Consider the following 12,833-nt stretch of genomic DNA (forward strand, 5'->3'; position numbering starts at 1 on the left):
GCCGAGGATAGCACTGAGTAAAGCACACCAAATCAGATGCACTTGAGTTCTTGCAGCTTTTTCCGTTTATTTTAGTCATAATTTTTCTCTACATTGCTTGGTTGTGTGTGGATGACCCAGGCAGCTGACAGGAAAGTTTTTTGGGTTTTTTTAAATAGAGTGACTCATTTGGGGGCAGCATGATGGTTGACACTGTTACCTCACAGCAAGAAGGTCCAGGGTTCAATCCCACCTTGGCCTTTCTGTGTGGAGTTTGCATGTTCTCCCCGTGTCTGTGTGGGTTTCCTCCCACAGTCCAAAGACATGCACTTACTGGGGTTAGGTAAACTGGTGGTTCTAAATTGCCCATAGGTGTGAATGGTTGTCTGTCTCTGTGACAGGCTGGTGACCAGTCCAGGGTGTACCGACTATTCTCAAGTTTCACTACAACTGGATTAAAGGCTGCAAAATCTGCATCTAACATTAACACTGGAGTGCAGTTCTGTTTGTTGGTCCTCCCGTTTTTTTCCTTCCCACTGTCGCCAAGTGCTTGCTCGTAGGGGGCTCTTTTGACTGGTTTTCTCTGTAATTAGGGCTGCAATGATTAGTCGACATTGTCGACAATAATCGACAATAAAAATAGTTGACGACGAATTTAATTGTCGATAATAGTCTGGTGTAACTAATACTGGTGAAACTGTGCCAACTTTGTTTTACAGGGACGAAAAAGTACTATATACTTTTTTATGGTTGGAAAAATGGAACAATTAAAGTTATATCAGCAGCAAACCTGATTAAAAGTTTTGAATGAAGTATGTGTTTACTACCACATTTTAAATAACCTTATGCAAAATGTAAAAGCTGAGAGCTAAATAAGTGCCATTTCATAATTATGTGATTCATAATCCGATTAATCTACTAATCATTTCAGTAGTCGATGACTAATCGACTATCAAAATAGTCGTTAGTTGCAGCCCTATCTGTAATTATCGGGTCTTTACAATACAAAGCACCTTTGGAGCGACTGTTTGTTGTGATTTGGTGCTATATAAATAAAACTGAATATATTGAGATCATTCACTTCACAAAATGTGTTTATTATGATTTGCTGTCATTTGGTTATTTTTTTCCTCTGTTGTTAAATGTAACAACAATATTTGTGCTTTCAAAAACATGTACAAACTTACAAATAAAATCCACAAAAACCATCTCATTTGGATTATTACTGACAGCCTTTAATAATCACAAAACTCAGTGTGTCAGCAGATCCACATCAGATGCAAAACATGTGCCACACGTTAACATCTGTAAGATTTACGGTCACATGGTGGCAGAACAACATTTGGTCAGTTCATGGCTGAAACTGATGTAATAAATCCAACACTACAACAAAAAAGAGAGAATGAGGGTCTGTGTGTGTGTGTGTGTGTGTGTGGCCCATTCAGCCTCAGTGCGAGACTGCTCCTCTTTCACTGGTTTTCTCTCTCTCTTCTCTCTGGCCACCACTTCTCTTTTCTTCTTCTTTGTCCTCCATGCTCACTGGTAGCCACGACTCTTTGTGCAACTTCTCGTTCTTTTCCACCTCCTCGACGCTGGGTGCTGATTTTCCCTGCATGTATGCCGGCAAGTGCTTGAATTCTTCCTCATTCACATCATACTCCTTCATCTTTGAGTTCAAAATCCACCAGCGGCCAGCAAAGCCAACATCCAACACCCGCTGAGCGAGCTCCCTCCAGGGCACTGACAGGTTAGAGCACTGGGCTTCATACAGCATGGTGTCCGGGTCATAGTCAGCATAGTATACCACAGAAAGAAGACCCAGGCTAATGTGGCGGAGCCGGCCCTCATTACGGAGCTTCACCAGACTCTGGACGTGGCCGTCAGAGGTGGAGCTGCGGATCCACGGGGACAGCAGGCCCAGCTGGTTGGAATGCTCCAGCATTGCAGCATCGAAGGAAAAGCGGTCGGGTTTGGTGTAGAAGCAGGCCCAGGCCCCGCCCAACACAGTCACGTACACAGAGGTTTTGAGCGGCCTCTCCCAGGCACCAACAACCATCTCTCTGCATGCTTCTTTGTAGTCAGACAGCAGGCTGCGACACCACACACCTGTAGGGAGCAGAGGAGGAAAATCTCAGGCGGGATTTAAACCCCTCTCCTCACACTGGATAGGGTGTCCGGGAAAGCTGCTACTTTTCCAATCTGACATTCACACCCGTTTTTAACACTATAACCAGCCAGCTGTGTGGAGGTGAGGAGTCAGGTGATCAGTCAGGTGGTGCATCTCTCCTAATGTAATCCCCATCTTCTTCTTTTAATCAACTATTGGTGGCATTTTCATATTAACAACCCAATTCAGGATTATTAATATAAAAGAGACTATGAACTACAATTAATTCTATATTTACTCTTGTTTTATCAAATCATCCTTAGAAACAAAAAGCTGGGACTGACTGTTTAACCATCTGCCACATCAGATTCCACACAACTATTATTTAACACCACAACTAAGATCGAGATCAAAATAAGCTGACAGTAGCTTGTGCACTAAAGGCTCTTGGTCTATTAGACCTGATTACTTACATATGTTTAAGTGTTGTGCCATTATTACACCTCTATGGAAAGTTCAACAGATCCACGGCCTGAATTACCAAAGCTAAACCTAAAGCCACTGAATTCATCAGAAACTGTTACCAAATCCAGCCTTCTCCTCAGCAAGTTCACAAGCACATCTTATATTTAACAGGTTTTTGGATTAAGAGTGTGATTGCTTTGGGTGTGATCAATTATAGATGAAATGTGCTTAATAAAGACAAATATTTAGGATTTGTTGTCATGTATGTAAAAGATCACATTAATCCTTGAAGGACTTTAGTGAAGCTATGCAAGTCGTAATCAGGGGATGTGGCTGCTAATATTACAAAAACCTAAACATGATCAACAACTGGCTCTATATGCACTTATGCCTGCATTTAAAGAGTCTGTAAGACTCATAGTTGCAGGCTATTTAAGTAGCTAAAATGCCTGGGAATATCTCTTTTATGCCACACCTTTACTAAATAATATTATCAGAGCGTGGGCACAGCCATAAACTTGTGTTTGCCAGTGAGCTAGCTACCGTGGCTAACCCGTGTCTCAGGGGTGTCTCACCCGCTTTGCTGTTTCTCAGCCGCTCCCAGCGGCTCGCTGTGACCGGAGGCGCAGCTGCTTCCGCCGCCGAGCTGAACAGCACCCTCGCTGCACGTAACGAGGCCATTTTCACGAGTCTTATGCACTAAAGCCGGTAAACCTCATGCATACCCGGCATTCTAGCTCTCCAGCAGAGACCTCACATGAAGTCAAAATGGCGCAGGCTTCTTCTTCTTCTGCTGCTTCTTCAGTAGTTGACTGCCAACAATTAGGTGGATTACCGCCACCTACTGGGCTGGAGTGGTGGTACCAGACTCCAAAACGCAGTCCGCAGCACGAGGATTACAGATTATATTTACAATATCTGTGTATCTTAGAAACTCCCTTTAAAAAATGCTGCCATGCCACATTAATAATCCCTTGCAATAAAATAACTCCTGCACACCGTTATTTTTGTATTTTTGGTTTGAGAATTTATCTAGCCTTCCTGTTTAATAGCACATAGTCCGCTGTTTCCCTCTCTTGGTTTTCCTGATAGTTGCATAGTTGAACATAATCTTGTTCATTTCTTAACCTAGAAAATATTATTTCTTCCCTTCCTATTGCCTTGCTTTGTCCCATTTGTCCCTGTGCATTGTATAACACAGGGGCCTTTCCTCTGCCCCTGTATCCCACCTGTGATGCCATTTCTTTTTTATTTTCTTAATGGCTACCGGGGGGAGGCCTCAGGGCAGACCCAAGACACATTGGAGAGATTATATCTCTCAGCAGGCCTGGGAATGTCTCAGTGCTCCCTGCAATGAGGTCTGCACCCGCAACCTGGCCCTGGATAAGAGGATGAAAATGGATGGATTTTTATTACTTTTTTCCTCTTCTTTACTATTACATCTTCAAGCTCCTCAAACATGAGATGTCCCTCTGATATAACCATTTCCATTTCCTGTCCATCCTGGTCACTCCCAATGAAAATCTGAGCATCTTCACCTCTGGTTACCTCCAGCGCCACCTCCTGTCTTTTTTCACCATCCATTATCTCCAAGTTATACATCATAACAGGTCTCAGTACTGTCTGTCCCTTCTTGCTGCTATCCTTGTGTCAGAAAAGATCCCCTGACACTCACCTCCACCCTGCCTGCACTCTCTTTGTCACCTCTCTTATGCTCTGTCTGTTGCTTTTACCTGGTTGACCTCAGGCATTTAAACTCATACACCTTCACTACCTCTGTTCCTTGCAGCTTCACAGTTACACCTGTCTCCCTCTCATTCACACACAGATTCTGTCTTGTTTCTACTGACTTTCAAAGGCTTGAATCCATCTCTCAGTCCAACCACACACCACAGCACTCTCACTGTCCTCATATGTGTCCTGCATCATCCTCACATACTTTGCCACTCCTGACTTCCTCATACAGTACCTCAGCTCCTCATTTGGCACTCTATTATATGCTTTCTGTAGATGCTCAAAGACATAGTGCAACTCCGTCTGAGTGTCTGCAGGTGGTCCAGTTTAAGTCTGCTGGTAGAAAAGTGTTCCCTTGCAAGGGTTCCATTTGGTTGCTACCTGAACAGAGTATCAAAAAGGGAAGGAAATGGAATAAAGTCGAAAATATAAATATATTTCTAAAAAATGTCGCATTTTATATACATTTAACAACATTCACTGTGCCGTATAACTGTGTTTTTAAAAAATGGTTAATATGTTTCACTTCCAGTTCCTCCCATTACCGTATCACTGCATATTATTCTTAATTTTCACATTTTAAAAACACTGCTGCTTCATGTTTAAAAAAAAGAGCATTTCTTCTGCTTTTGATGGTTTTTTTGGTATGTTTTAGAACTTTTGAAATAAAGTTATTTTCAAAAAAACGCGTCCACGTGACAGCTTTGTTTACGTGGTGACGTGTACCGGAAGTTGTGTTAACTCGTTTGCCTGTGACAGCAGCAGCAGGGTGTTAGGCTGTTAGAGACAGGCGTTAGCGTTGCAGTGTTATTTATTTCTGTCAGTTTATTAAACGAGCACGGGCGTTGCTGAAACATATTAGCGTTCGCTTTATTAAACATTTAAGTGTTAGCTGGTCGTAGCTTCAGCTGAGGCCCTTTAGCATCGTCACTTACATCCTGCTGAGTAGCAAAGACAGCTGTTAAACGTATTTATCGTCTTAACCTGAACCTTAAGTGGGATATTTAACTGCAAACTTAAATGTTTTCCTTCTTGGTAAAGTAACAGCTGTTATTACCGACTCTCTTTCTCTCAGCTCTGAAGTTACTGGCTGTCCTGAAGGGATGGCTACTCCAGACAACCTACAGTTCCAAGGTAAATATCACAGAACCTAAAGGTGAGATAGGGTGGTGGCGTGGGTATTTGGTAGAACTGCTGTCCCCATGTTTTCGAGCTCAAATCCAGCTGTCCTCTCCACATAAATCAGCTGACAGCTAACTCAGACAGCTGGTTTAGGGTTTGTAGAGTCTGCACTGCAGTGACAAATCGCAGATAGAAATAAAAATCAGTAAAATGAATAGTGAAACATTTGTGTGCACCTGCTTTCTTAATCGTATACTTTTTCTTTCAATATGTGCCTCCAAAAATATGTACTGTTACATGCAGTATACATACTTTTGGGACATAATGTTTCAGTATAACGTTGCACTTTCCTCCTTCTACATGTGGTGTTGGCACAGAGGATTATGGGTCAGATTTGCCAGGAAATGTTGCTTGCTTGAATTCTATATAATAAAAATTGGCTAACTGGTTGTTTTATAGCGTGTAGAATTTGACATGGTATACACTGGGAGTCTTTTCTGTGTAATACTAAATGGCATGGTAGCATGGCTATTGAAATACCTTCATGATGTGAAAATAACTTCTCTAACTGTGTGCATTCTAATTTTGTTCAATAAAGTTTGTGTTGTAAAACTTAAAAAAACAGTCTCTGTGAGGCAGACTGACACACTGTGTTTGCCCTTGAATGGAGTGAAATAAAGTATGGAAGCAGTTTGCAGCTGACTTTAAAAAGTCAGAACAGAGACTGTGGCCTCTGTTAACATTTAGAACACTGATACAGGTGCTTTTAACCTGCATCTCCTGAGCATGCAGCAGCAATGCTTCATATCCTGCTGTATGGCCCAAAGTTTCTGTGTTCACAGCCTCACTGGTGACACCTACAGATCGGCGATTAAAGGAAAAATCTGAGCTGTTTGTAATGGGAGGATTTTGCTGGCATGTTTTGGGTCTACGTACAGGGAGGGGTTCTAATAATCACCTTTACTCAGTAATTAAAATTACTATGGGATGGGAGTGGCTCTTCCAGTATGACAGTGCCCACAGACAGACGCACACATCTGCTACTTAGTGTTAAGTAACTTCTTGAATGGTCTGGAGCGTACAGTAAACTGTTCCATTTGTCAGATAATTCAATTAAGATGATTTATAAAGATCACAACAGCACAAACATAGTGAACAGGTCCAGTTCAGGGACTTGAAGTAGGAAACTACCAACAAAGACCAAGATGGCTTTTTCAGTACCAGTTTGTAAATGTGCTCTTTACATGGGGATTGACTCTCTTTTGGAGTGGCCATCAGAAGAATAGCACTGATCAGCTGCCTTTTACCCCTGTGTGTCTGTAGAGTTTGAGGAAGCAGCAGAGCTGCTGTCTGCAGACCCCGGGGCCTCCACACTCAGTTTGTCGGCCTCAAACACCCCCAGCACAACAGCATCAGCAGGAGAAGATGTGAAGCTAGACCTATCAGAGGACGAGGAGGGTCAGGAAGAGAGTTCAGAGGTAAAAACATTGTGTGGAGTAAAAAAAAAGGTCGAGTCTTTGATTTGAGTGGCCATGAAGTGATAGACGTCTGTGCTTCCAGCTGTTAGGAGGGCAGAAACCAAGTGCTGGCTTCTGGACCTTTGAGTACTATCAGTCTTTCTTCAATGTGGACACAGTGCAGGTATGATATGACATCTGTCAGCCACACTCTGTCTACAGGTAAACTCCTGAAAGCCATGGTTCTGATATGTCAGTCAGTTTTATGTTGCATTGTTCTTTTGTTTGACCCTGTCGTGATGCAGGTGCTGGACAGAGTTAAGGGGTCAGTGATGCCACTGCCTGGAAGAAACTTCATCAAGCACTACCTTAGGAGTAACCCAGATCTGTATGGTAAGCAGAAACTGAAGTATGTAATGATTAAACTGTATTGCAAGCAGAATAGTTTTTTACACCAGGGATTAAAAATTATGTTACGATAAAGCAGTTGCTTGAAAAATAGGTTAGAATGTTAATAACTGCTAAAACAGATTATTTTCCCTGAGAAATACATTGCAGATATTCTGTCTGAGACAGTGTGTGTCCAAAGATGTCCAAACTGAGGACAGTTTTTTATTTCTTGCTTCTTTAAAAGGCCAAATTTTGAGGCTGAAATTAGATTTTTGTTCAGGGAAATTTAAGTCACACTTAGCTATCCCTCAATCCCTGTTATAGATAGGGTCAGATTTACTGTTGGTTTACAACAAGGCAAGCCCCTTTTTAGTGTTAAAAAACTAAAGCGGCACACTAAAAATGTAGGCATAGGCATCACTGCATATGTAATAATAGGCATTTCATTCCCAAAATTTGTGAAGGAGAGCATTTCAATGAATTATACAAACAAGATTTCCTGTTTGTGGCCGACAATTTACTGCAAACGTTTAGAGCTGAGACACGCAGAGTTCTTAACGCAGGAGGAGTCATTTCCCGGTACACGGCACAATGGGTGTACTAAATGTAGCCAGGTTATTTTAAGCAGTTTTTCAGAGTTTTATTCATATTTCTGCACAGAGGTCGGCCCGTAATAAAAGCTGCACAAAACCCTCTGTGTGTCTTTGCTCAGTAGTGCATGCACACACAGCTCTCCCCGTCACAAATCGGTCATCATCTAAATTTTAGTCTTTTTTTTTTTTTTTTTTCGCTCAGGTGAGGGATCTCTTTATTATCTTATTGAATATAACAATTAATTCATGCAACTCAAACACGTCTGAGCCCTGAGCTGTTCGGGTGTCAGGTGCATTTAACTGTCTGTTACCCATAGGTGGCTGGAAGATTATTTCCTTTAATAAATATCTGCACATCGGTCGGAAACTGATCGAATATTTTGAGTTCTTCCTCTGATCCACACCGTCTCCATCGATTTCTAACAGAAGGCTTTGCACGTATTTCAGAATGTATCGATATGCCCTCAGTTACCTCTCATTGATCTGAATTTTCATGCTGTTTCCAGACAGAAATCTAATTACACGCTTTAAGACCTGCTGATTTGCTCTAGATCGGTAATTTGTTTAAATTAACTGGCTGCTCATACATTGATGCCTTGTTAGCAGCTGCGCTTTTGTGATGCAGTGTCATGCTAATTTACCCTGCTTAGTAAATTTGGTTGTAAACAAGAAAATGAATGCACTCAAATGTGCGTTTGTGTAGGTCCCTTCTGGATTTGTGTCACACTGGTGTTCTCTGTAGCGATCAGTGGGAACCTGTCCACCTTCCTCAGTGAGATGGGGAACCCCACCTTCCACTACAGACCACAGTTTCATAAAGGTTAGTCGCCCACTGTCTCAGTTTGACTGTGTCACTCTTGCACGCTGGATCTGCATGGTGTCCATCTTCTTTCTTTGCTTTCAGTGACGATTGCTGCAGTAGTGATCTTCATGTATGCCTGGCTGGTGCCGATCGGGTTGTGGGGTTTTTTGACCTGGAGGCAAGGGGCTGAGAGGCAAACTGGAGGCTATTCATTCCTGGAGACTGTCTGTGTCTACGGCTACTCGCTGTTTATCTATATCCCCACCTCTGTGAGTGCACCCATGATGTTTCCATCCATCACCTGTGGCATTTACGGGCTGTATAAGTTACCCTGCCCCCTCTCCACAGAATGTACATGGAAAATCTAACACTCATTTTAAATTATACTTTAAGAAACCTCTGATGTCATACATTATGTATCACTTGCTGTAATGTCGAGGCCTACCTCTGGTATTATTGCATATTGCATGAGTACTGAGGCTTGCTCTGTCCCATGTTGTGAGCATATTTGAAACATTAACATATAGATGTTATATGTCTGAATGGCAGAATGTCGTCATTTAAAGAAACTCGATGAAGCCAGCGCTCTTATTTTGTCTCTAAAGGGGTTTGAATCAAGCTTTTGATTGGCAGATGTGCCCCCAGCTAATACGAGGAGGTCAAATTGCACCAAAGCTTGACCAAAACCAGCAGAAACACCACTGAATAAAAGTTAACCCTGTCATTTCCAGGTTTTGTGGATCATACCGTTTGATTGGCTGCGCTGGATACTGATTCTAGTTGCCATGGTGATCTCAGGCTCAGTCCTGGTCCTCACCTTCTGGCCCGTCGTCCGTGATGACACCAAGGTGACAGCGGTGGCTACTGTGGTGACCATAGTGGTTTTGCACACGCTGCTGGCAGTTGGCTGTAAGGTAGGTGAACTGCAGGGACCTCAGATTACTGAGAGGGATACCTTTAAACTGAGCCACTCATTCTGCCCTCTTTTCTTCTAGATGTACTTCTTTCATACAGCAGTGCACCTGCCAACACCTGTCCCTACGACTTCAGCTCTCCACAATCACACAATACTGGCCAAACCCTACTGACTAATACTGAGGAGGAGCAGAGGGATGAAGGCGGTCTTTTGTGTGGTATTAACACACAGATAGAAAACAGCTAGGCTGGAAGAGGCAATGTTAATTATCCCCATGGTGTGATTTACTGTATGCTTCACTGGTGAAGCGCTGGGATGGGAGTGTGTGTGTGTATCGTTTGTCTAATTTATCCTGGTGTTTCTGCTGTAACTGAAGGACCAGGTGTTCACTGAAATAACTGTATTTCTACTGTGACTGATGTTTCCTGATGGGGTGCATTGACCAGACCTTCCTCGACTCTGTGACTTTCCCTCGTTTCATCAAGTCCAAAAGGAAGCAGTAAGACTACTAAAGCTAATACATAAAACCATGTTGCACCTACTCCCACCCCTTATGACACATCACATGGACAGCCAGATTTGTCGAGGTTAAAATAAGTGAGTTCATGTAGATCCGTTTGTTATTGGTTTCCTAAGTGAAGTCCAATAATCAATAAGAATGTTGTTGGCACTTTTGCTCCTCCTTCTAAGCCTACTGAATCTAAAATGCATATGTGATGTGACCACAGTGGTCCAAAGGCACTGTAGTGTTTTCATTTATTTTCTTTATCAGTTCTGTTTAGAAACTGGTGTCAGTGATGACTATAGCAACATCTCAAATATGTGTGAATGACTTACCTGGACCGAAAACCAAAACAATATTAAATTTGCAAATACAGACCTCAAAGAACAGACATCAAACACCAGCGTTGCGTTTTATTCTTCTTTGTTTTAGCTTCATCCACCCGGTGCAGATCTGTTAAATCTGTGTTAACATTAATGAGATCCTGTTATGCTTCAAATAATGATTCACATATGCAAGTAATTCCTGTGAGGGAAAAGGTCAGACTGCTCTAAATGTTCCATTTCTCCAATAAATCCATGCTAAGTGATTTTGTGACTCGTGGACAGCCCTGCTGTGGTACAGATTTTTTATTGGGTTCAGGTCTGGAAACGGGCTAGGCCACTCCAGGACCCTGCAGTGCTTCTTATGGAGCCACTCCTTAGTTGCCCTGGCTGTGGTGTTTTGGGTCATTGTCATGCTGAAAGTTTCAGCCACGACCCATCTTCAGTGCTCTTACTGAAGGAAGGAGGTTGGGATACATGAGCTCATCGATCCTCCCTTCAATACGGTGCAGTCGTCCTGTCCCCTTTGCAGAAGAGCACCCCAAAGTCTGATGTTTCCACCTCCATGCTTCACGGTTGGGACGGTGTTCTTGGGGCTGTACTCATCGTTCTTCTTCCTCCAAACACAGCGAGTGGAGTTGATACCAGAAAGCTCTATTTTGGTCTCATCTGACCACATGACCTTCTCCCGTGCCTCCTCTGGATCATCCAGATGGTCATTGGTGAACTTCAACCGGGCCTGGACATTTGCTAGTGTGAGCAGGGGGACCTTGTGTTCCCTGCAGGATTTTAATCCATGATGACAGAGTGTGTTACTAACAGTCATCTTTGAGACTGTGGTCCCAGCTCTCTGCAGGTCATTGACCAGGTCCCCCCATGTAGCTCTGGGCTGATTCCTGACCTTTCTCAGAATCATCCGTACCCCACGAGGTGAGATCTTGCACGGAGCCCCAGACCGAGGAAGATTTAAGTCACCTTGTGTTTCTTCCATTTTCTAATAATAATAATCAACAGTTGTTGCCTTCTCACCAAGCTGCTTTCCTATTGTCCTGTAGCCCATCCCAGCCTTGTGCAGGTCTACAGTTTTGTCCCTGGTGTCCTTAGACAGCTCTTTGGGCTTGGTGGAGAGGTTGTAGTGTGATTGAGTGTGTGGACAGGTGTCTTTTATACAGGTAACGAGTTCAAAGGGTACAATTAATACTGCTAATTAGTGCAGAATATGAGGGTTTCTTAAAGAAAAACTAACAGGTCTGTGAGAGCCAGAATTCTAGCTGGTTGGTTGTTGATCAAATACTTATCTCATGCAATAAAATGCAAATTATTTAAAAATCATACAATTTGATTTCCTGGATTTTTTTTTCTTTTTTTTTTTGATTCTCTCTCACAGTTGAGGTGTACCTACGATAAAAATGACAGACCTTTCCATTCTTTGTAGGTGGGAAAACTTGCAAAATCAGCAGCGTATCAAATACTTATTTTCCCCCGCTGTACCTGTGGCACTGCACATGAGTTTGAACATTATTGTACGACTATTTTACTAAGCTTGGAATCATGTACATGATATGATTAGATCATAATGATTAATTTATTAATGTGTACATGATTTTAATGTGAGATGTGGGGGCACGCCTCCCTCCCTCCCTCTGGTTACACACCTACACCCCCTACACACACACACATTGAAAGGTGAAAATAATGGGGTCTTTGTTCATGAAGTATCTAGAAATGTATCTGCTGGATGAAAATATATGTTCATCAGCCTAATATCAGCTGATTGTTATATCAGTCTGGCTCTAACTGATTAGTTATTCCCTCACAAATTGAAACTCCAAATTCTAATCTGAATCTCAAAAGCGCGCTAACAGCTGCTGCTTCTCTGCCAGATGAAAATGCAGTTTACTTCATTCGAAACGCTGAACACAAGCAGTTTGCTGCAGTCGGATGTGTGGCAAAGAAGTCATTAGTGCAGTGTGCCGAATGTATTCAGTCAAACCCGCAAAGGGACTGTAGCACCACATCACTTCTCTCCAACCTTCGCTCACAGAATGACTTCAGTTGTTTTCTTGTGGAGACAGTTTAGTGTAAAATGAGGACGGGGTTGAACTGTTTATTTCCTACTGTGATCCCAGTTCCTCTGGGTTATTTGGCTGTAATCACCGCCCCAAAGTATATTCTGGATGACTTCAAACACATACAGCCAAAAAGGATGACAATGTGACTCATCTTTGGCCACTTATGAGACTATAGAACAGGGGTATTCAATTCAAATGTAAGGAGGTCCAGTTAGAGAAAGTGTCCTCAAAGTTACACAGGGATTATAACTCAGTGCAATATATTCTGAAGTAGCCTAACAGTTGCATCGGTGTCTCTCTACAGTCAACAACTGGTTGTCAAAAGAAATAAAGTACATTTCAACAGTATTTCAATAATGTTCATTATTAAT

The 12,833-nt window shown here is 42.5% G+C and overlaps 2 protein-coding genes across 2 annotated transcripts; one reads left to right on the forward strand and one right to left on the reverse strand.

Annotated features, from left to right (window-relative positions):
- Positions 1-1,046: 1,046 nt before the first annotated feature.
- On the reverse strand, positions 1,047-3,333 carry timm29 (translocase of inner mitochondrial membrane 29). The gene is made up of 2 exons (XM_030724942.1): positions 3,127-3,333; positions 1,047-2,085 (listed from the first exon to the last, which is right to left on the reverse strand). The coding sequence occupies exons 1-2, from the start codon at positions 3,230-3,232 to the stop codon at positions 1,427-1,429; spliced, it is 765 nt and encodes a 254-aa protein (XP_030580802.1). The 5' UTR covers positions 3,233-3,333; the 3' UTR covers positions 1,047-1,426.
- A 1,683-nt stretch (positions 3,334-5,016) lies between these two features.
- yipf2 (Yip1 domain family, member 2) lies at positions 5,017-10,465 on the forward strand. Its single transcript, XM_030724961.1, has 9 exons — positions 5,017-5,252; positions 5,361-5,419; positions 6,731-6,885; positions 6,968-7,048; positions 7,170-7,257; positions 8,551-8,667; positions 8,752-8,918; positions 9,381-9,563; positions 9,645-10,465. Exons 2-9 carry the CDS (start codon positions 5,389-5,391, stop codon positions 9,735-9,737), a joined length of 915 nt encoding a protein of 304 aa, XP_030580821.1. The 5' UTR covers positions 5,017-5,252; positions 5,361-5,388; the 3' UTR covers positions 9,738-10,465.
- Positions 10,466-12,833: the final 2,368 nt, after the last annotated feature.

Source organism: Archocentrus centrarchus, unplaced genomic scaffold (assembly GCF_007364275.1).
Source record: "Archocentrus centrarchus isolate MPI-CPG fArcCen1 unplaced genomic scaffold, fArcCen1 scaffold_43_ctg1, whole genome shotgun sequence".
Classification (NCBI taxonomy): domain Eukaryota; kingdom Metazoa; phylum Chordata; class Actinopteri; order Cichliformes; family Cichlidae; genus Archocentrus; species Archocentrus centrarchus.